Below are 22,675 nucleotides of genomic sequence, written 5' to 3'. Positions count from 1 at the left end.
CCAGGCCTGCCTGAAGGCAAGCGCTGAGACGCGAGTTAGTGTCCGGCTACGGGTGCAGCAGGACGACCCACTGAGACGGGGCCAGCGGGGTTCCCACCGGTGTCATCCGCCGTCCCTTCCCTCTGCTCCGCTCCACGTTCTGATGCTGGCAGGATGGCTCCCAGTGCTCTCTCTTCTGGTATTTCTGCCACCATTTATATGAACACTGGTCTTCCCATGAGACAGGTTTTGAAGGAACTATCTGGCACTTATTGAGGGATTCTAACTGAACTGCAGACATGGTTGAAGGCAACACACACTCAGGAAGAATCTGCACTTTAGCTTGCTGGATTCCGTCTGACTGTGTCCTGAGCTCAAGGACTTTGAATCTTTGTCTTCCGATTGCTTTCACTTTCACAATCTCAATTCCAAAATCCTGTTCTTCTCGATAGGCGTATATCTCTGCTGTTGTTCCAAACTGTGCTTCCCTTTCCTGCACGTTACTGTAGGCAAGCACCGCAAAGGTTCGATCCTTCTGAATTAAATTCCGCACCATACTGACTTCCTGGGGACTGAAAAGCTGAAGAGGTAAGGTCTGCCCAGGGATCAGGATCATCATCACCTGGGGCAGGACTGGAATCACCGGGCAGCTGTCGTCATCGTGCAAAGTGCGGCCATGAAATTCCTCCATATCAGAGCCCAGATATGTATGTGATGTCGGAAGACTAGTGTCAAAATTTATGATGTTTGGTTTCTTGGGTTCTTTGCTATCCTGGTCTTCAACTTCCATTTCAATTTCATCTTCTTCCTCATCCTCTGCGGGCAGGAGCGGCAAGTGATTCCCCATGTTGTTCCCAGCGTCCTGCGGATCTCCCTCGCCGGCCATGTCTGTTTACCCGCAGAGGATCATGACTCTTTTTGATTTATGGTTTTCTCAGGGTATATGCCCAGTAGTGGGATTGCAGGGTCGTATGGTAGTACTATTTGTAGTTTTTTAAGGAACCTCCATACTGTTCTCCATAGTGGCTGTATCAATTTACATTCCCACCAGCAGTGCAAGAGAGTTCCCTTTTCTCCACACCCTCTCCAGCATTTATTGTTTCTAGAGTTTTTGATGATGGCCAATCTGGCCGGTGTGAGATGATATCTCATTGTAGTTTTGATTTGCATTTCTCTAATGATTAATGATGTTGAGCATTCTTTCACGTGTTTGTTGGCAATCTGTTTATCTTCTTTGCAGAAATGTCTATTTAGTTCTTCTGCCCATTTTTGGATTGGGTTGTTTGTTTTTTTGTTATTGAGCTGCATGAGTTGCTTATAAATTTTGGAGATTAATCCTTTGTCAGTTGCTTCATTTGCAACTATTTTCTCCCATTCTGGGGGTTGTCTTTTGGTCTTGTTTATGGTATCCTTTGCTGTGCAAAAGCTTTTAAGTTTCATTAGGTCCCGTTTGTTTATTTTTGTTTTTATTTCTATTATTCCAGGAGGTGGGTCAAAAAGGATCTTGCTGTGATTTATATCATAGAGTGTTCTGCCTGTGTTTTCCTCTAAGAGTTTGATAGTGTCTGGCCTTACATTTAGGTCTTTAACCCATTTTGAATTTATTTTTGTGTGTGGTGTTAGGGAGCATTCTAATTTCATACTTTTACATGTAGCTGTCCAGTTTTCCCAGCACCACTTATTGAAGAGGCTGTCTTTTCTCCACTGTATATTTTAAATTTTATTTTTAATATTTTAATTAAAAAAATTTTTTTCGCTTCACGGCTTGTGGGATCTTAGTTCCTGCATCAGGGATTGAACCCAGGCTCTTGGCAGTGAAAGTACAGAGTCCTAACCAATGGACCACCAGGGAATTCCCATGTAACATTATTTAAAAGTAATGTAAACTCCTTAGAATGTAAGCTCCATGAGGCCAGCGTTCAAGTGCTAAATAAATAGTTGTGAAACGAAGAATGAATCTAATCAAAGGATGTGAGAGGTTGCTGTTTCTGAGCCAGGAGGGAGCCCTCTTCCCCTCCCTCCCTCTCTGAAACTGCCCTCTCCTCTTCCTTCCTCTTACCACATCTGAGTCAGGTCTTAGCATCTCTCCTCTGGTCCTTGTCCCCGCACCCCCCCAAGTCCCCCAGTGCCCAGGCTTCTCTTGACTTCCCTCTGAGCAGCTAGATTCACTTCAAGAAAATGCAAGCCCCATAGGGCTTCCCTGGTGGCGCAGTGGTTGAGAATCCGCCTGCCGATGCAGGAGACACGGGTTCGTGCCCTGGTCTGGGAAGATCCCACATGCCGCGGAGCAACTAAGCCCATGAGCCATGGCCGCTAGGCCTGCGCGTCCGGAGCCTGTGCTCCGCAACGGGAGAGGCCACAACAGTGAGAGGCCCGCATACCGCAAAAAAAAAAAAAAAAAAAAAAGAAAATGCAAGCCCATTAGCTCGCTCCCCACTGCCTATACTTCCCAGCCCGCCCCTTCAGGGCCTTCAGGGCCTTCTCAGTCTGCTCACTTCTCTGGTTTCCTCTCCTACGAGTCCTGCCCCTCCCTTCACACACCCCATGTTCCTCCAGAAAAAATAATGGTCCCATTGACTGAACACCTCCTAGATGTACTTTTACATGGATTATCTTGTTTAAGCCTCACAACAATCTATGAGACCTATGAGGGCAATGCTATTATTACCTCATGTGATAGATGAGGAAACGAAGACCCAGAGAGACACTTAGGGGCTTACCCCAAGGTCACCCAACTAGCAATTGACAGAGTTGGGACTGAAAACCACTCAGTCTGACCCTGGAGCCAGAGTGCTTAAGTGTCTTGGACTGTGCCGTGCTCCTTCTGGCTCCCCTACCTGTGCTCATGCTGGGCTCCCCAAAGGGCTCTCCCTGCTATTGTCAACCTGCCAAAACTCTTGCTCGTCCTTCAAGGCCTTGCTCATACGTCACCTCCTCCGAGAGGCTTTTTTCAGCTTCCCCAGAAAGAGCCGGTTTCACACTCGTTGATTTTACAGTTGAGAATTTTGTGCTGTGACAATTTGGGGCGCATCAGGCTAGGAACCCCCCAAGTGGGCAGGGATTATTCTGTATCTCCTTCTAGTGTCTAGCACAACCCCTGGCACACAGTGGGTGATCTCTAAATGACAGTGGCCCTGGGACTCCTCCCCAACACGTGGTTGTGAAGCATTGCTAGGAGTCTCCAGGGCCCTGCAATGGGAGGGTCTTCAGTGTAAGAGGCAGCTGGCGACATTTTCACTACCCACCCCTTGTCCATGGGTCGAGACTGTCCCCAGGCGATCCAGCTGGGAGGGGAGTTCCATCATTATGCCACCCCTACAGGTCTTTGGGAATCCACTATCCACCCCCAGGGGCGTTTCCCGTCTTGCAGTGCCAGGAACTGAACCATGATGAGAAGTGATCCTGGCAGGGGTTCTGAGTGCTATAGGAGGAAGTGTGGCCAGAGTACCCATGCTCAGAGCCCGGGTCACCCCAGCCAGGGCCCTTTGCACCTCAGAAACCAAGGGGTTGCATGGCTTTGGTAAGAAGGTAGTTCCGGGGTGTGTGGGGACTTCCTCGGGGTGTGAGGGAAATTGCTCCATCCTTGGAGCTGTGGCGTAAGAGCTGTCCCAGTGCTTCTCAGCAGCCCTGTCACTGTGCTCAGGCTAGGACTGTGGGCAGTTTCCAAGCTTGACTCTCTGGCAAAGCCCTCAGCCCTCTGAGAGGGACCCCATCTCTTTGGCCTCTGCACCTCATCAACAGATGAGGGGCAGTACTTGTGTTTTTAACAAGTACTCTGGTGATGCTGATGGTTCAGGGACCACACTTTGAGAACCATTGGTCTGTGGTGCCTTCCTTTGAACAAATTTTCCATTGGACAAATCCTTAATTTTGATGTTTTCAAATTTATTTATCCTCATTTTATGGATGAAGGAACTGGACCTCAAGGAGGTGAAGTGAATGACCCAAGGTCACACAGTGAGCTGGGAATTGGACCCATATCTGGCTAACCCCAGAACCCAGGCTCCTACCTCCTCTGCTATCCTCTCCACCAATCTTTGGGATATAATGACTGCAGGCTGAGGCATTTGGATCTGAGGCTGTAGAGTGCCCTAGTAAGTTCCTGAGTGAGGCAGTCATGAGGGAGAAAATGTCTTTGAGCTCTATACCCAAGAGTAGAATTACTAGATCATAGAACATCTCTGTTTTAATTTTCACTAAAATCTGCTAGGATGGCTCCACTAGTGGCGTGTGAGGGATGTTGTCTCCCCACATTTTCAGCAACTTGTACATTATCTGACTTTGTAACTTTTGCCTAGTTTGGGTGTAAGATGGCATCTCGTTGTTTTAACTTGCGTTTCTCTGTTAATCCTGAGATTCAGAACCTCCTATACTTGTCAGGGATTTAGGCTTCCCCCATATCTTTTCTCCATTATCTCCTGGATTTCCTGTTTTTTCTTGTTGATTTGTAGGAGTAGCTTATAAATTTTAGATATTAATCTCTTTTTGGATATTGTTGTTACAAGTATCTTCTCCTCGTGCATTGCCCATCTGTTATTTATGACAGTGGTTCTCCAACTTCAGCATTTATCAGAATCTCCTGATCCCCACCCCAGAGTTTCTGACTCAACAGAACAGAGATGGGACCTAAGAGCTTGCGTTTTTGGTTTTGTTTGTTTGTTTTTAGCACTTGTGGGTTTTTTAATAATAAATTTATGTATTTATTTATTGATTTTTGGCTGCGTTGGGTCTTCGTTGCTGCGAGCGGGCTTTCTCTAGTTGGGGCGAGAGGGGGCTACTCCTCGTTGTGGTTCTCAGGCCTCTCATTGCTGTGGCTTCTCTTGTTGCGGAGCACAGGCTTTAGGTGCACGGGCTTCAGTAGTTGTGGCTCGCGGGCTCTAGAGTCTGCGCAGGCCCAGTAGTTGTGGCGCACGGGCTTAGTTGCTCCGTGGCATGTGGGATCTTCCCGGACCAGGGCTCAAACACGTGTCCCCTGCATTGGCAGGCAGATTCTTAACCGCTGCACCACCAGGGAAGTCCCAACATGAGTAGATCTTAAAAACATATTATGGAGTGGAAAAGGAAACAACAGAATGAGATCCTTATACAATACCATTTACGTAATATAAACACACACACAGAAGACATTGTACATTTTATGTCCAGGGATATATATCAACACATAGGGGTGGGTGCCTATTGTAGGAAGGGGAAGGATTGTGGGGATGTGTGGATGGAGTTCGGGGAATATAAAACAAAGTAAGACATCAGAAGGGCCTTTCATGGATTAGTTATGATGGGATGGTCATTTGTCACGAACTGAGTATAACTCATGGAACTCTCTGGATCTGAAGCCCTAATAATAATAATGATATTATTTTAACAATGGTGATAGTAGTACCTACCTCATGGTAAGTGCCCTGTGTCTGGCCATGGAAGGCCATGTAAAGTTCTACAAATAAATTTTAGCTCTTCTATACAATTCTCTTGCCTTTTCTCGGGGCTTCTTTCTTTCAGCCTCTGAGCCTTTACTGAGGCTGTGTTGAGTCCTGTCCTTATGCTGACTTCTCTTCCTCTCCAACCCTGTCTTCAGACTTCTTTGACTACCCCAGATGCGATGGCTTGTCTGCGGAATCTTGGGTACTTTTCATTTGGGCCTGGAGCTCGGAGCCAGGCTGTAATAGAGCTGTGAGGGGCAATTCCTATTTCCTCCTGCCAAACTGTGAGCTCCCAGAGGGTCTTCTCACCTCCACCTCAGTTCCTGTCCCGTTGCACACAGGTAAAGACAGGTTAACTAAGTCAGAAAGTGTTCGATGTGGAAGGGAACAGCATTTATTGAGCGCTTACCATGTGCTAGACCCAGCACTAAGGTCTTGACCTTCAGTCATCCCTATGACTCCCCCGCCCCCGCCCCCGTGAGGTGGGTGGGGCCGATTTCATGGTCAGAAGAGGAAATGGAGACACAGAGAGGCTAGAACTGCTACCAGACAGGAGGCCTAGCCTGTCTGGCTCCAAATGCAAGATCTGAACAAGCAACCTGTTCAGAGCCTCAGGGCCAGGACTGGGACCCAAATCGTCCACCTCTGCGTTGACTCTCAGTAGAAAGAAACCTCTATTCCACACTAACGATCTAATTCCACCTGCGAAGCGGAGACCCTGCCTTTTAGAGCTTTAAAAAGACCCTCTACACCATTTAGTATGGTCAGTTTGACGTAATATCTAAGGGGAATCAGGAGACTCCCTCAAGTCCCTTCTCTTGAACCTGTTTCTCAAACTGTAAAATAAGAGGAACAGAGGTCTTTGGGCTCGGAGAATTATTTTCTCAACCGGCCAGCAGGTGGCGCCCACTCTTCATCCCTCCCTTGGTCTCCAGAAAGCTGCGGAGTCTCGAGGAGGAGGGAGAGTCCAGAGGCGAACCCTCGGGGCTAGTGGGACAAAGAAGTTCGCAGTCCACCCCAGCCGGCCTAGGGGCTGCCAAGTCCCGGTTAGGATCCAGCCCCCTGCAGGACATTCTCGGTACTGCAGGGACCGGAGCCCCGGGAGTAGGGAAAGAGGCACCGGGAGGGTGGAGCCCTGGTTTGGGGTTTGAGGAGGAGGTCTGGGGATGGAGTCCCACAGGCAATGGTGAGTGAGACTCAGGGGCGGGGTCTTGGAGCCACCCCCTTCCCTGCCCCTCGCATGGGCGGAGGCACAGGCTACAGGTAGTTGTCCTCGGCCGCGTCGCCCCCGCTCCGGGAGCCCCGGGCCTCCTCGTCAGTGCTTTCGTCGTCGTCTGGGGCCAGAGCCTCGATGTCGTGCGTGATGTCGGCCAGCAGCCGGTGGAAGGCCTGCGCCTCGGGCCGCTGGGCCGCGCCGTCGTAGCTGCGCACGGCCGACGCCGACGTGGAGCTCATGCTGCGCTTGATGCGGCCGAAGCTGTCGGTGAGGATGCCGCCCTCGCGGATGCCCACGCCCTCCAGGAAGCCCTCGAAGTAGCCGATGTCTTGGTCCGGAATGAAGGGCCGCATTCCTGCAGGCCAAGGGGCAGGGTGATTCCTCGGGGTCAAGCCTTCCCCTCCCACGGAAGAAGCACAGGAGGAATCACCTTCTCTGGGGAGCAGAGTTCAAATCCCCACCCTGCCGCTTGCTGGCTGTGTGACCTTTGCACAATTCCTTGACTCTCTGAGCCAGAGAATAACGGCATAATGCTCCGCACGCAGTAAATGCTCACTATATGTTAGCTTATTATTGTTATCATTATTATTATTACATTCCCATTTATTAGTTGTGTAACACTCCTCCAGTAATTACTCTGAGCCTTACTTTCCTCCCCTGTAAAATGGAGATAATTACACCTGTTCTCTCGGTAGGGCTGTGAGGATTAAATAAGGTACTTAACACACTGAGTGCCCCATTTGACTTCTGTTTTACTTCTGTCACTACTTACTAGCTTTGTGACTTATTTATGTACTTTGCTTCTCTGAGCCTCAGTTTTCTCATCTGCAAAATGGGGGCAAATCATAGTTTCAACTTCCCAGAACTGAGGGCGTTCAATGAGATGATCCTTGGCACTACACACGGTAACTGCCCAATACATGTTAGCTTATTAAGATTATCGTTCCTGTTGCTGTTATCACTAGCCCTCCTTACTAGCTCTGTGATCTTGGAAGAATTCCTTAGCCTCTCTGAGCCTCAGATTCTTCATCGAGTAAAATGGGAAGATCATATCCTCTCCCAGCTTTGCTGTGAAGGTGAAATGGTTAAACCTGTGCTCTCTCGCCCGGCTCTGAATGCAGGCTAGTCTCTTCCCCTCTCTGCACTTTGGTTTCCTTGTTTGCCTCATGGATCTCATGATGTCAGCTTTATGGGAGGCCGAGGGATAAAGAGTAAACACTCTCAGCCTGGGCAGGGGGCTCACCAAGCAGGAGGAACTTGCGCCGGTCTCCGTAGAGCTTCAGCAGACCCGCACAATAGTCCTGGATGGGCAGCCCCAGCCGGTAGTCCCGCAGCAGCAGCGCAAACTGCTGGATCTCAGGGGGCCCCAGCTTACTCCGCAACTGTCAGGGACACCATTCGAGATTAATCCCAAGAGCAACCCCCACCCAACCCCTGCCTAAAAGGCCCAGAGCCCTCGCTAAGGGTGTATCCAGCCCAGCCCTCCTGTGAAAACCCGGCCTACTGGGGGACATCCAGACCCCTTGGGCTGCATCTAAGAATGGGATGTGGACTCAAGCTGCCCGATTTCAAATCCTGGCCCCTTCACTGACCAGCTCTGTGATCGTGGGTAGGTGACAACCTCCTTAACCCTCGCTTTCTTCATCTGCAACGTGAGGAGTGAGGATAATGAAGGCATTTCCTTCTTGGGTTGTTGAAAGGATGAAAAGAAATGATGCATTAAAGGTGCTCAGAACAGTGCCTGGTACAAAGCCAACACTCAATGCTAGTTGACATTACTTAAGGCCTTTCACAGCTGACTCCGTTTGCTCTCCTAACCTCATGCCCTGCCCTGACCTCTGAGGTCTTATGCTTCGGTTATGTCCAGGATTATTCATGATGCCTGAAATACCCCATGTGTTCTCCAGGCCTTTGCTTATGCTGTTCGCACTGCCTGCCCCAGCTCACCGTGACCATGTAATCCTGCAACTGCTCGAGGCCCAGGCTGCTGTGGTCGCTGCCGCTGCAGTGGGAGCCATGGAAAGAGGGTGTGGACGTGCCGCTGTAACAGGCTTCAAATGTGTCCTGGGAGCCGTTGCTGCAGAGACAGGGGGGGAAAGGGCCCTCACTCGCCTCCCTCCAGCTCCTCTCCACGTGGTAGGCTGAAGGTGGGAGGGTGCAGCCACCAGTGCTCTGGGCCTGGGGCCTCATCCTGTATCCCATTTTGGCCTTCAAGGCCCCATATGATCTGGCCACGCACCACCTCTCAAGCCTCGTCTCCCCCCTTGCTGTTTGTGCTCAGGTCACCCTGCCTTCTGTCTTTTCTTCTAATACTCCAAGTACCTCCTCACCTCTGGGCCTTTGTACATGCTGTTCCCTCTGCCTGGAATGCCTCTCTTTCCCTGTCTTTTGCTCAGCTAGCTCTTCCTCACCATTGGATCTTAAATGTCACCTCCTCAGGAAAGTTTTCCCTGATCCCTCTAGAATGGGTTAGACCCTCTGTCAAATGTAGTCACAAAGTCTGTAAGTCTACCCATGACATGAAGTCCTTTCCGATGCCCCCACCAGATCTCCTCTCTAACCACTCTGTCCTTCACACCCTCTGCTGCAGCCATAGTGGCCTCCTGGCTGCTCCTCAAACATGCCAAGTGGATCCTGCTTCAGCATCCTTGCACTTGCTGTTCCCTGCACCTGGAGCGCTCTTCCCCTTTTTATCTGTCAGGTCTCAGTTCAAGTGTCATCACCTCGGAGAGGCCCTCCTGACTCCGCAGATGAGGTAGGGTTTCCACAGCCTCTCTCTCAGCACTCTGAGCTTCTCTTGAGTGTTTATTACTGTTGATGCTTATTATTACTAAATAATGATTTCATTGTCTCCTGTGCTACCTTGTAAACCATGCAAGAGCAGGGACCTGGTTTTCTCTGTTTGTTGAGTACCTACTATGTGCCAAGCACAGGCCTCATCCTTGTCTTGCTCCCCACTGTATCCCTAGCACAGAGCACAGTGCCTGGCACATGGTAGGTACCCAATAAATATTGCTTAAATAAAAGTCAACCTTGGGCTCCTGCCTCCTGGTCTCTACATTGTTCCAGAACCATCTTCAATTATTACCTCCACAGAAGCAGTGTAAGCTTAGTGTGGATTCTGGAGCCAGCCTGTCTAGGTTCAAATCCCAGGCCTACAACTTACTAGCTGCTTGACCTTGGGTCAAGTTACTTAACTTCTCTATTCTTCAGTTTCTCTGTCTGTAAAATGGGATGATAAAAATTGGTGTCATTGTAAGAAACAGAGGAGTTAATATTTGTAAAGTACTTGGAGTCATGGACTAAGCAGTAAATAAACAGTAGCTACTGTAATGTTGCTATGTTGGCAGACAGCAAGTTCAAAAGTTAGTAATTGTCATGACCCTCATCTCTCTAGCAGATAGCAGGTTGTTTAAGGACTGGCCTAAGAGTGCACAGTATTAAGCAAGTATATTGCCGCTGGAAAGGGGGGTGGGGGGAAGTAAGGCCTATGTCGTTGGCAGAGGCTGTCCCTTGTCAAGCCAAAGGCCTTAGTAGCAGAACTAAGGTGACCAACTTGTCCCAGTTTTCCTGGGACTTTCCAGGTTACAGTACTGAAACTTCCATGTTTTGGGGAACCCCTAAATCCTGGGCAAACTGGGGTGGTCGGTCACCCTAAATAGAACCCTGGACAATGTTCCCAAATGAGATTTTTTTTTTAAACCTACATTTTCCAGACTTGCTTATAGCTAGTTATGGCCATGAGACCAAGTTCTGGCCAATGAGATGCAAGCAGAAGCCGTCAGGTAGGAATTCTAGCAAAGCTCTTTCTTTAAAGAGATTCCTGGTATGCTACTGTGATGGCTGGAGCTATAGCCACTATCTGGGCCCATGAGGTGACCTTGCAGATGGAAGCAGGTGTTAGAGAGGGAGGAAAAGATAAGCCCAAGCCCTTAATGACCATAAGGCCATAAACTCCTTGTCTATTTTATGTAAGAGACAGGGGGGAAAAGCTTTATCCTTTTTAAAGCTGCTCTTTTTTAGGAGTCTCTATTCCATAGAGCCAAAATGACTTTTTGGCATTAGCTGTGATTTTGGCCTCTGCAGGCCACTGTGTCTGGATGACTGGGAAAGAGCCGCAGGCCCATGTGGACCTAGTTCTGAGTTCTGGCTGCCCTGTCTGTCTCTCAGGGGTTCAGATTCTATAAGCTCACCAGAGCCTGGGAAGTTCAGGTTACCCTCACCTTCGGGGCCTAGCATCTCAGCACAAATCAAGATGGAGTCAATTTCTCCCACCCTCTCTTGCCCATAGGGGCTCAAGAATGCCTAGATGAGCAACCCTGTTTGTGCAGGGACAGAGGGGACCAGAGTGGGGTCGCTGAGAAGGACGGTACCCACAAGGAGCTGCAGCAGCTGAAGTCGGCGTCATAGGCGTAAGTCCCATCCGTGCGGCAGCTCTCACCTGGGGGCAGCAGACAGAGGGCGGTCAGAGGCGGCAAAGCGGGGGACCAACATCTCTGGCTCCCTGAGGCCCCAAGCTCAGCCCCACCCTGGAGTAAGGATGGCGGCTGGAGCGTGAATGGCCTTGTTAGTAACTGTACGGGTGTTAGCTTTCACTCTGAGTGAAATGGGCAGCCACTGGAAGTTTCTGACCATGATTCCTGGCCCCACCAGCAGCACACAGCCAACCTGGGGCAACGCACCTCTCCTCTCCTGGCACTCAACTTCCCCAAGGTTGGGACAATACCACCTTCCTGCCTACCTCAGGGGGGCCTTGGGGAGAGCAAGCCACGGAACGGGCGAGGTAGCGCTTTGTAAACTGTATATGTTTGAGAGAGAGAAAAAAGAACTTTGAGGGGAAGCAGCTCAAAATCATGAGGAAAAAGGAGCACCAGGTACAGAGAACTTGCTCTGTACCTGTCCCTGTCATCTCAGTGAATCCAGCTACTGGCCTCACCCCTGCCCATCATGGCTCACTTAGTGTCACTTCCTCAGGACACTCCCCTGACTTTCCAGGCCACGCTGGTTCCTCATTTAACATTCTCATAACACAGTGTGTGGTTACATTTTATTTGTGTAACTATTTAATTACTGTCGGCCCACTTCAGCACCGCACGCCTCAGAGGGAGGGCCACATCTGGCTTTACTCGCCAGTACATCCTGGTGATTAGCAGGATCTGACAGACAGGTGTTCAAGAAATATTTGTTGAATGAATGAATTTGTTGAAATATCTGTTGAGTTATCTCATTTATTTGTCCATCATCCCTGGGAGAGTCAATGAACTTTCCTAAATTCTCAATAACCACAGTTCCCACGGATGTGAGTGCCTCCAGGAGGAAAGAGCCAGATCCCCGTTGCCTGAGCTATGCAAAGAGGGACCACGCTCAGGGGGCTGTGGCTGAGGAAGTTCACTTAATGGCCCTGAAGGCAGCATGGGGAGTGAGGCTGTTGCAGATGGAAGCTTTAGAATCAGATGCACCTGGGTTTGAATCCTGACTCTGCCATTTACCAGCTGTGTGACCCTGAGATATTTATTGACTACTCTGAGCCTTAATGTCCTCCTCTGTAAAAATTGTATTCATAAGGCCTCAGAGTGTTCTTTCATCCATTCAGAAAGTACGCCTTGAGCATCCATCCCTGGGCCTGTGTTAGGCACAGGGGATACAGTGGCAAACAGGACAGACAAGGTTGTTATGAGGATTAAATAAGATTCAGTACATCGGCCCTGTGCTTGGCACATAGCTGGTGATCAACGAACACCTCTATTGGTCTCATTCTCATTCCAGCCCTTGATGGCATTCAAGGACCAGTTTGTAAACCTTGGTTTTGACCTAGAGTCCTAGTAGGACTAGATGGCTCAGTAAACTGACAATGCATGTGCTGAGGTTTTGGCAAAGTGGGGACACCAGAAAACAAAAGGGAGAGAGAGTTCAGCTCTGAGGGTCTCATTCTGAAACTACCTTTGAGGTCATTATGAAATTTGACATTTTATTTTAGCGACATATCGGGGGTATGCTGTAATTGCTGTAGAGGTCAGGACCCCTAAGGACTTTCATTAGCCCCAGTCCTGGGACATCCCCCCTCCTCTGGCCTTTCAGGATGTTTCACAGGAGGGGGCCGCCAGGAGTTGGAGTACTCACTGCGGCTGCAGAGCCATGGCCGTTCGGGCGTGGACGTGTAGTGGTAGCCAGCCCGGTCCACGCACTCGATGCTTTGGTCCCCGTAGATGATCTGGAAGACCTGACAGATGAGGGCGCAGGACTCCTCTGCAGCATCCTGGCCCAGAGAGGAGGACAGAGCTCAGGCCTTCTCCAGGGACCAGGATGCCCCTACTTCCCAAAAACGCAGTGTGAGGAGGCGCACAAGGGCACACACACAACTATGGGAGCCTTTAACTTGACTTTGAGGACATTTTTCATCAAAATTATATGGCCATGCTCTGGGTGGCCTTTATAGAAATAGCCTCTCACTGGCCTTTACAGAATCCAGTGACAAATTAACTCTTCTGCCCTGAAAAATGCACAAATGCACCCCAAATTTCTGGGAGAATTATGGGGCCTCCTGAAGCTTATCTAAAATAAGCCCTAATTTAGTTTAATTTACACGTAGGAAGCTGAAGCCCAGAGACATAAAGTGATTAGCCAGGACTAGAACCCAGGTCTCCTAATGCCTAGAAAGAGGAAAGGAAGAATTAACTGTATGAAAATGTTAGGCTCAACAGAGTTACTACTGCTCAACATAGTTATTATGCCATATTTAGATTTGAGCTTCCTGGCACCCAAGGCAAAAATGGAAGCAGGATGAACACATAAACTTCAGTCCCTGATAGAAGGAAGGCATTTAAGTTCTTAGGTGCAACTTTTTTGAGATTGCAAATTTGAAGAGGAATTTGCCTCTTTGATTTACCTCTTTAAGTCTTTAAGCAAGAGACATGGAAAGACAACAACTAATGAAGAGACCAACTTCATGAAGCCACTTCTTATATTGTGCTTCTAAAAAAGCCAGTCCAGGGAGTAAATTAAAATATAACCCAGGACAGGCATTTTGGGATAAGGGAGTGAAATTATCATTAAACCATTATTGACCCTTATAATAGCTCTACCAAATGGACAGGGAAGAGGGCATCCTTATTTTATAATGAAAGACATGGAGGCTTAGAGTGGTTAAGTGACTTGCCCAGGCTCACACAGCAGGCTCATAGCTTTGGTTAATATTGGCACCCAGGTTTTTTGACTCTAACTCCTGTACCCTCCTGGGGACCATGATGCCTAAGATTGGAGGCCAGAGGCTCAGTTACTCCTAGAAAACAACCCTTATTTATTTACTCATTCCACAAATTATTATTTAGTCCCACTGTGTGGCAAGCACTGGGCCAGGCTGTGGAGTCTCAGAGTGAATTAGATGAGGCCTAAAGCCCTCACAGCCCAGTGGGATAAACAGGGTACACTGTTCCCTCTGCCTGGAATTTGCTTTCTTGACTCTTTTCCCTGCTGCTTCCTTCTCTCTTACACATTTCTGTTTAAAAGGCACAAACTCACTTTCCCTCTGGAAAATGGATCTCCTCCCTCATTATCATTGCAACCTGCTTTTCTTCTTGGTCCCCATCACAAGGTATAGTAACATAGTACCCACTAATCCATCTATTCAGTATACTTATTGAGCACCCATCCTGTGCCAGGCACTGTCCTGGGGGCCGGGGATACCACAGTGAACCATCCAGAATGCACAGATGTCTTGAGGTGAGGCTAGAGAGGAAATGAGGATGGTGGCTAGGCCACCATTATAAGGTAGATAGCCTTATAAACAGTTGTAAGGACATTAGATTTTACTCTGAGTGAACTGGGGAGCCACTGAAAGGTTTTAAGCAGTGACACGATGTGACTTTTGTGTTAACAGGACTGCTCTGACCATGTGGGGGAACAGATTCTGAGCAATGGCCAAACCAGTGAGGGGTGAGGGAATGATCCAGATGGGGGAAGATGGAGCATGGACCTGGGAGGGGGGGACAATGGAGCGTGGGGAGAAGTAGATGCACTTTGGTTATATTTTAGAAATAGGGCCAACAGGATTTGTTGACAGAGTGGATATGGGTTGTGTGAGGGAGAGGAGCCAAGGAGTGTTGCAGGGTTTTGGTCTGAGCAACGGAAGGACAGAGCTGTCATTCATCAAGACAGGGAGAACAAGGGAGGAGCAGGTCTGGGGAGAAGACTGGGCACTCAGCTCTGGTCGTTAGACCTTTGAACGGAGAGGGTGAGTGGAGACACAGATGTGGAGATTTGGTGGGAGGTAGCATTTGGGGGAGTTCTCACTAGAGAAGGCCACCTAGAAATGAGTGTAGATAAAGGAGAAAGAGAGTCAAGGACTAAGCCTGGGACAGTCCAACCTCAAGAGACTGGTGAGAAGAGGAGGCACCAGCTCTTGGGAAGGAGCAGCCAGGGAGGTAGGAAAACCAGGAGAATGTGCAGAGCTGGACACCAAGTGAGAAAATGTTTCAAGTCAGCACCAGAGCCTGAGTTTACTGGTTACTATCCACCTCTCTCTAGAGAGGCACCGTGTCTGTTTTGTTCACCATGAGGGGTTTATATAAAGAGGGAGTTCAGGGCCCTGGGCCATTGAAACAGCTTACAAGGCTCAGGGTTTGGAGGTGTCTGCTAGATGGTGAGCTCCCTAAGGGAGGGCACTAAATATGTCTTTGTTCATCTCTGTATCCATGGCACCTAGCCCAATGCCTAGCACAAGCTGGCACTCAATGAACATGGTCAAATGAATAAAAGCAAGGGTGAATGTGGAGATTCGAGGGGAGGGGCCAAGAATGGCCAGAAGTCTTCTGCCTTAGGTGATGGCCATTGTTACCAAGAGTACAGGCTCTGAACTTCTGGGTCCCAATGCTGAAATCACCACCTGATTCCTGTGTGGCCTTGCACAAGTTGCTTAGCCACTGGGTCTGTTTCCTTCTCTATAGAATGGGAATGGTGGTAATATTTGCCTCTAGGGGTTACTGTGAGAATGAAATGACTTAATGCTGGTTTCCTGTCTGGCACAGGTCGGCACTGAATTCGTGTTGGTGATTACTGTCCTCATGATTGTTACTGTGGTAGTGTGGACACTGACGGCTTTGGAGAAGGAGCAGGGCTGGATGAGGGGTTAGATCAAGTCTGTTTGGGCCATTTTGAGCTTTCATCCCATTGGGACAGCAAGGGGGAGGTGTCCTGGGGCTGGAGTAAAAGCCTTTTGGCGTCATGGGCACACAGGTATTATCTGAAGTTCTGGGCAGTGGGGCGGAAGGAGGGAAAAGAAAAGGGGCTGGGGTAGACTCCAGGAACTTGGTGGGGGTGGCTGGGTGGGTGAAGACGCGCCGGGGAGGCAGGGCGCAGGGCCGCGGGATGCCCTCGGGCTCACCCTGTTGGCCACAGCCAGGATGACCAGGTTGCAGTAGGCGTCGGGGCTGGGGTCCTGCGGGTCGAGTGGGTTGGGGCCCGGGTGGCGCCGCTCCCAGCTGCCGCCGCCTCCCGCCTGCCTCCGCTCCCAGCTGCCGCCCGGCTTGCCCGCGGCGCCACCGCCGCCGCCGCCGCCGTGCCGCCGCTCCCAGCTGCCGCTGAACGTCTGCCGCCGCTCCCAGCTGCCGGACGCCCGCGCCCCGGCGCGCTGGCGCTCCAGGCTGCCGCCGCCGCCGCCCCCCGCCCGGGCCTCGGCGCCCGCACTCCCGCCCCACGCCATCCGCCAGTCAAGGCTGCAGATGGTGTGGCGCCGCTCCGTGGCGCCCACCCGCCGCTTCTCGGGCGCCGCCCCGGGCGGGCCCGGGTCGCGCCCCGCACCGCCGGGGCTGGCGTCGACTCCGGCTGGCACTGGGTCCACGCCCAGACCTAGGAAAGGCCGGGTGGCCGTCAGAAGCAGGAGATCCGGGCCGAGAGCCCTCTCCCGAGTCCAGCTGGGTGTCCTGACCCCGCCGCTGCGGGGGTGGTTGGAGGGAGAAGGGGTCCAGCCGTGTCTGGCCCCGCCCCCACCCTCAGGCTCCACCCCTGGCTTCAAAGTCAGGAGGCCGGACCCCGCCCCACTACGGGTCCTTACTTTTGGGTCCCGCCGCCACCCTCAGGCTCCACCCCTGGGTTGGGCAGTTCCCACCCGCCCCACCCCATTCCGACGTCCCTTGCTTCACAGACGCTGCCGTCTGGTCTGAAAGTAGTGGTCAGGCTGTCCCCTCCTTCTTTACCCTTAACTCGGACCCTGTCCCGGGTTTCAGGAACACCTTGGCTTCCGGCTTCCTTTCAACCCCTCCCCTGGCATCAGGCCCCGCCCCTAGAGTATGGCAGGGTCTGACATGTCCCACCAAGATACCCCAGCCGCGAGCTCCGCCTCCCCAGTGTATGGCCCCTCCCCTAGATGAGACTCCGCCTCTGCCGCAGGTTCCCTCCTAGCCTCGGAGCCTTGCTACCCTTCATCACGCTCTTTAACTTCAGGCCTCAGGATTCTGGCTTCTCCACCGTTTCGAAGGTGGTGGGTCAGGCCAACCCCTCCTTCAAGCCTCAACCTTGGGGTCCCTCTTCTTGCAAACAGCCATGTCCTATCCCTCGTAACAGGGTAGTTTGGTCAGGTCTTTCCATCACCCCATTATCCAGCCTCAGGCCCCGCCCTGCCCCAGGTCACGCCCATGCCCAAGACTAGGTGTTGGGCCCTTTCTCTACTCCTTCACCTCCCCCGCCCCGCCCCTACCAGGCCCCGCCTGCCGTACCGGTCTTAAGCACCAGCAGGTGCAGCGCGTCGTCCTGCAGGTAGGAGGCAGCGGCGATCTCGTGCGTGGGGATACGCAAAATGAGCTCCTCGTTGTCGCGCCAGGTGAGCAGCAGGCAGCGGGCCGACAGGCTCAGGATGCTGTCCTGCTCCGCCGTGGTCTTCAGCGGCAGCTCCTTCAGCTGCTGCGGGGTGGATCGGATCTCCTGAGTCCCCGGGGCCTCGGGTGGGAGAGGTAGGGGACCAGACCCTGCCCTCCCCTCTCCCGGAGCCTCACCCTGGCCGTGTCCAGCAGCTGCAGGAGCTCGTCCCGGCTGGAGGGGTTCAGTGAGGAGGTGACCCAGGTGAGGTGGCCCAGGAACTGGATGGAAATGGGGCGGGGGCGGGGGTGGTGGGAAAAGGGCAGAGAGAGGTCTCCCTGAAGTCTTGGAGGACCCTGACCTCCTCACTGACACAGTGCGGGTAGACTGAGATAAAAATATCTGAATTAATAATAATAGCCTGATAATAACTGTTATTAAAGCCATCGTAGGAGCCAGGCATAGTCCTGAGAGTTTTATGCACTCATTCATCATCCCTTTAAGGATGAGAAAACTAAAGCACAGCAAAGCCAAATAACCTGCCCAATATTATAGAGCTAAAAAGAGCAGAACTGGACTCCACACACCAGAGTCCATACTCTCACTGCTAGCTTATTTTTGCCCAAATAAGCTTATTTTATGAGCACATAGTTATTTAGCTGTGGCAGAAACAAAAGTCATTAGAATAGCTTGAATTTCCTGCTTGGCCTGAGTGGCTCTGTGCACCCCAAGCACCAGTGTCAACTGACTGTGCAGGTCACTGGCCCTCTTTATGATCTTGTTGCAGAAGTCAAATGGAAAGGGAAGAATGTTGTATCCAATTAGTATATAATTTTGTCAGAAAAATGATGCCCCAAATTAAATTAATAGTAATAGTAAATTAATTCTTCATTCATTCTTAGTTATAGCTTAATGTTATCACACTTAAATGTTATTTAATGTAAGAATTAACTTTAAAAAATATTTTTAGTTTTATTCTTCTAGGTGATTCTACCAATCATACCATTTCTTTTCTTTTTATTCTCTATGAAATTTCAGTTCCCAATTTTTTAAGTGGATTTGTTTGTTAGCTTTTCTCTTCATATAGGGTTGCCAGGTAAAATACAAGATGCCAGTTAAACTTGGTTTTCACATAAACAACTAATATCAATACTTAAAAAGTACTCATTGCCTATCTGAAATTCAAATTTAAAAAAAAAATTTTGTTGAAATATAATTGATTTACAGTGTTAGTTTCAGGTATATAGCAAAGTGATTCAAATACATATTCTTTTTCAGATTCTTTCCCATTATAGGTTATTATAAGATATTGAATATAGTTCCCTGTGTTATACAATAGGTCCTTGTTGTTTATCTATTTTATATATAGTAGTGTGTCTCTGTTGATCCCGAACTCTGATTTATCCCTCCCCCCACCAAAGTTCAAACTTAACTGGGTGCCTGTTTTTGCTAAACCTGACACTCCTACCCCCATATCGGTCTTTATTGGGTAGTGAGGATTCTCCACTGCTCCTTCATGGTGTTCATGAACTAGAAGTAAAGCCCTTGAGTTGACCTAAGTCCATGTGGCCTGCAGAACTGGCTTCCTTTAAGCTGGACACTGTCCAAGTAGCAGGAACATCACTGCAGTAAAATCTCACAGGATGGTCTGGCTTTTTGGTGCATAGGGCAACTTCCCATCTGCTCTCCCCTTGGGGTAGGCTTTGAGCCCCATGTTGAGATGGCAACACTGAGGCTGAACAGGTGGAGGTCACTTGTTGAGGGTCCCCAGCATAATTCAGGGGCAAGGCTGTCTTGAACCCAGGCCTCTTTCCCCTGAGCCTCCCCTGTGTGAGACAGGGCTGGTCAGGGGTTGGTGTGGGGGAGAGGTAAGGTCTTTCCTGATGGGATCCAGAACATGCCTCCCTAAAATATGGCACCTTGGCACATTGAATATCTTGAGCTGAAGGAGTATGAGAAAACAGCAGAAGCAGGAAGGTCACTCTAACTTCCCCCACCTCACCCATCTTCCCTGAAAGCAGGCGATAAATCTCCCTGGTGAAGGGAACCCTCCTTTCAGGGTACCAATAGGAAGGGAGACATCCTTATCACCAGGGACAGGGAACTGAGGGCCGAGAAGTCTGTAGAAGCAAACCTTGTTCCTCTCTCACCATTTACCAACCCCCTCCAATCCCCTCTGCCTTGTCCATTCCTCACAGATTTATTGTTTCTTTGTCAAAAAGTAAAAGTATAAAAGCTTCCTGCTCTGGTCACTTCTCAGGGTCTTCCATTCTCTTCTGAAGGCTCTCATGTACATGTGAAAATTTAATAAAATGTGTGTGCTTTTCTCCTGTTGATCTTTGTTCAGTTTAATTTTCAGATCCAGCCAGGTAACCTAAGAGGGCTGAGGAAAACGTTCCCCCCAACCCCTTATCTCAAGATTCTTTCCACCTCTCCTCCTCAGCCCGAACGCACCTTGACCTCTTTCTCCAGATAGTCACACAGCAGAATCTGGGGGTCGATGAGGTAGTCGGGGGGATAAAGGGGCATCGAATGCAGGGGCCGGCGGCTCACACTGTTTCGAAAGGCTGCCCGGCGCCCAGCCTTCGGGAACACCAGCCTCCGGATGGGGGACACGAAGCCCTGGGGGAGGCAGAGGCGTTGGGGGAAGAACAGTAATAACAGCAACTGACTTGATCTTATTCAACACTTACATGTGCAGCCTTTTACTTACATTATCTAATTTAATTCTTACAAAAACTCTGCAGAGGGGGTAGCTCTATGATTCCCATTTTATAGGTGGAGAAACAGCCTCAGAGAGGGAGCTAGCTAATAAGGTCACCAGCTAGTAGCGGTAGAACCAATAATTCACCTTGGGCAGTCTGGCTCCAAACCTTCCATTCTAAACACGCAGGTGAGTGTAGAAGCCCTGTGCAGACCCAGGCTGAGGCTTAAGGAACCCCCACCCAGGCTGGGGCAAGTACAGAAAAATATTAACATTCAGTGTGGCTGAGTGGTGGGTGCATAGGTATTTAAGCTATTTTCTGTGCTTTCCTAAATATTAGAAATGGTTAACAGGTACCTTGAAGTTTAATCCAGCGGGCGCCTGCATAAAAATGGCCTGGATCAAGGTTAAAGGAGCAAATTTCAGGGCCCAGCCCAGCCCAACAGAATTTAAACTCCCAGGAAAGTGGGGGCACTGCTCGAGAGCAGTGGTTCTCAGAGTGTGATTCCTGGGTCTCCACCAGCAGTAGCAGGAACATCGCCTGTGAACTTAAGAGAAATCTACATTCTTGCGCTCCATCCCAAACCTATTGGATCAGAACCTGGGATGAGACCCAATGATCTGTGTATTAACAAGCACTCCAGGTGATTCTGCTGCAGGCCCAGCTCAAGTTTTAAAATCAGTATCATGGAACCTGGATGAAGTACGTGGAAGCTCTGAGAAATGAGAACAAGTGATGTGGGAACGGGCATCCCAAGCAGAGGGCACAGCATGTGCAAAACGCTGGGGGCTGCAAGGGCGAGCACGAGCCTGGAGAAGGTGTGTTGTAGCTGTGGCTGAATGACGAGATGAACAAGTCACAGAGGGCTCGAATGCCAGCTATGGAGCCAGGACTTTATCCTGGCTGGGATATGTGTGTATGTGTGAGTAGAGTGGGGAGGTAAATGCTTTGTCTGTGGCCCTCAGTGGTCCACCCCTGCCCGCTTCTCCAGCCTCATCTCACCCCACACTGCCCCTAACTTCTGCCCTCCAGCTATAGGGCCATCTTTCAGTTCTTCCTACTTGCTACATTCCTTCCTACCATGGGGCTTTGCACATGCTGTTCCTCTGCCGGAATCACTCTTCCCTGTCCTCTTTGCTTCCACTCATCAGATCTCAGCTCACACTGACCAGTCTAGGGCTGGGTCCCTTAATATTCTGTCCACCAGCACTGCGTACGGAGACTTTTGTGCAGTTTTACATTAATTGTTTTTTTTAAAAAATTAATAGTTGTCTCCCTCACTAGCATGTGAGCTTCAAGGAGGGAGCAGGGACCTTGTCTGCCTTTGCTCACCAAGTGCATTATCACCAGCACCAGGCACAGTGCCTGGCACATAATAGATGCTGAATAAATAAATATCTATAGAAGGAATAAACCAAGAGAGAACAAGCACCTATGTCTTGTCTCCCTTAGGAGCCCTCCAGTTCATGTGAGAGTCTTTTCAAACAGCTGGATCTAGGTTTCCTGGGGGAAGAGGGCTCAGTGGGGGTGTGGGTAGGAGTTGGAATCCCAGAGGCTCCCTGGACCACAAAGACAAACAGGTGCGATGCCCAGAGGACCAGACTAGAAAATATCTGAGAGTCAGGAAGGGGTAAAGGTCTAGGGGTGGGGGGAATGACCCCCAGGCTGAGGCCTTTGGAGCAGAACGTGGGCCCTGTGTAAAGATAGGGAGGGGGCAGGCTCAGTTGGAACCCAGCGGGGGGGAGCAGGCAGGTGTCTCGAGCCTGGATAGGCAGCCTCATAGCACAAAATTGCCCTGGCTGAGGTCCTTCTGTCTGGGGAGGCAGGGAGCAGGGGAATGGGTTTGTTGGGTGGCTGTCTATCTGTCCCTCGGTCTGAGAAGCTGCAGGAGGGAACCCCCAGGAACACCAGGGAAGCAGGTTGAGAGTATCTCCCAAACTAATCTGACTGGCTGGATTCTCCTGGAAGGTGCCTGTCCATCTGTCCATTCCTGGGATGGCAGAGGCCACTGAGAGCAGGGAGACGGGTTAGGGAATTTAGAGCCCAAATGTCTGGCTGCCCAAGGGTGGGGAGGAAGGTCTTTCCCAATAAGAAGAAAGGCTCTCCTGAGGCCACTCACTGCCCATCACCCCCCTCCTCCCCCCAGGCTTCCCAGTTCTCCAACTCTGGGGACATTTCTCTACCCCGCACCCCTTCCAACCTCCCACCTACCTTTTTCCCTTTCTTGACTTCATATTCCATGGTGAAGTGTCCCCTCCACTCCTGCCACCCTCCTGGCCACCCCCCTCCACCTTCTCCCCCGATGCAGTTCCTTTGTTCTTTTTCCTGCCTCGTCGGAAACTCCACCAGTCCCAGAGTTCCTGCCCCTCCCATCTGATAGTGAGCGGTGGGGTGTGGGGTGGGTGGAGGATGCAGCCTTGGGACCCTCCAGCTGAACAGTGGAAGCCCAGCCAGAGCAACTGGCCTGAGGAGAAAGCCCCCAAGGCCTCCAGCCAGCAGGCTTGCTCTTTAGGGGGCTTGAGAGTTGAGTAAGGCTGGGAATGGTCCCCTGAATTTGGAGTCGGAAAGTC

The 22,675-nt window shown here is 50.4% G+C and overlaps 1 protein-coding gene and 1 pseudogene across 3 annotated transcripts; both read right to left on the bottom strand.

The window, feature by feature from the left end:
• Nucleotides 1–46: 46 nt before the first annotated feature.
• LOC131741578 (protein cereblon pseudogene) lies at nt 47–879 on the bottom strand (annotated as a pseudogene).
• A 2,964-nt stretch (nt 880–3,843) lies between these two features.
• Nucleotides 3,844–22,422, bottom strand: CCM2L (CCM2 like scaffold protein). Of its 3 annotated transcripts, none has more exons than XM_059038256.2 (11): nt 22,317–22,422; nt 19,855–20,022; nt 17,598–17,681; nt 17,322–17,505; nt 15,992–16,455; nt 12,733–12,868; nt 10,990–11,053; nt 8,560–8,689; nt 7,856–7,994; nt 5,364–6,967; nt 3,844–5,012 (listed from the first exon to the last, which is right to left on the bottom strand). In XM_059038256.2, the coding sequence occupies exons 1-10, from the start codon at nt 22,344–22,346 to the stop codon at nt 6,654–6,656; spliced, it is 1,713 nt and encodes a 570-aa protein (XP_058894239.1). In that variant the 5' UTR covers nt 22,347–22,422; the 3' UTR covers nt 3,844–5,012; nt 5,364–6,653. The 3 variants fall into 3 exon arrangements, with proteins under 3 accessions (XP_058894239.1, XP_066868579.1, XP_066868580.1); XM_067012478.1 differs by lacking the exon at nt 3,844–5,012 and adding an exon at nt 8,205–8,296 and having other exon boundaries at nt 5,768–6,967; XM_067012479.1 differs by lacking the exon at nt 3,844–5,012 and adding an exon at nt 8,205–8,257 and having other exon boundaries at nt 5,768–6,967.
• Nucleotides 22,423–22,675: the final 253 nt, after the last annotated feature.

Source organism: Kogia breviceps, chromosome 14 (genome assembly GCF_026419965.1).
Source record: "Kogia breviceps isolate mKogBre1 chromosome 14, mKogBre1 haplotype 1, whole genome shotgun sequence".
NCBI classification, from domain to species: Eukaryota; Metazoa; Chordata; class Mammalia; order Artiodactyla; family Physeteridae; genus Kogia; species Kogia breviceps.
Note: the sequence above shows the minus strand (reverse complement) of the source record. Positions and strands in the feature narration are given on the sequence as shown.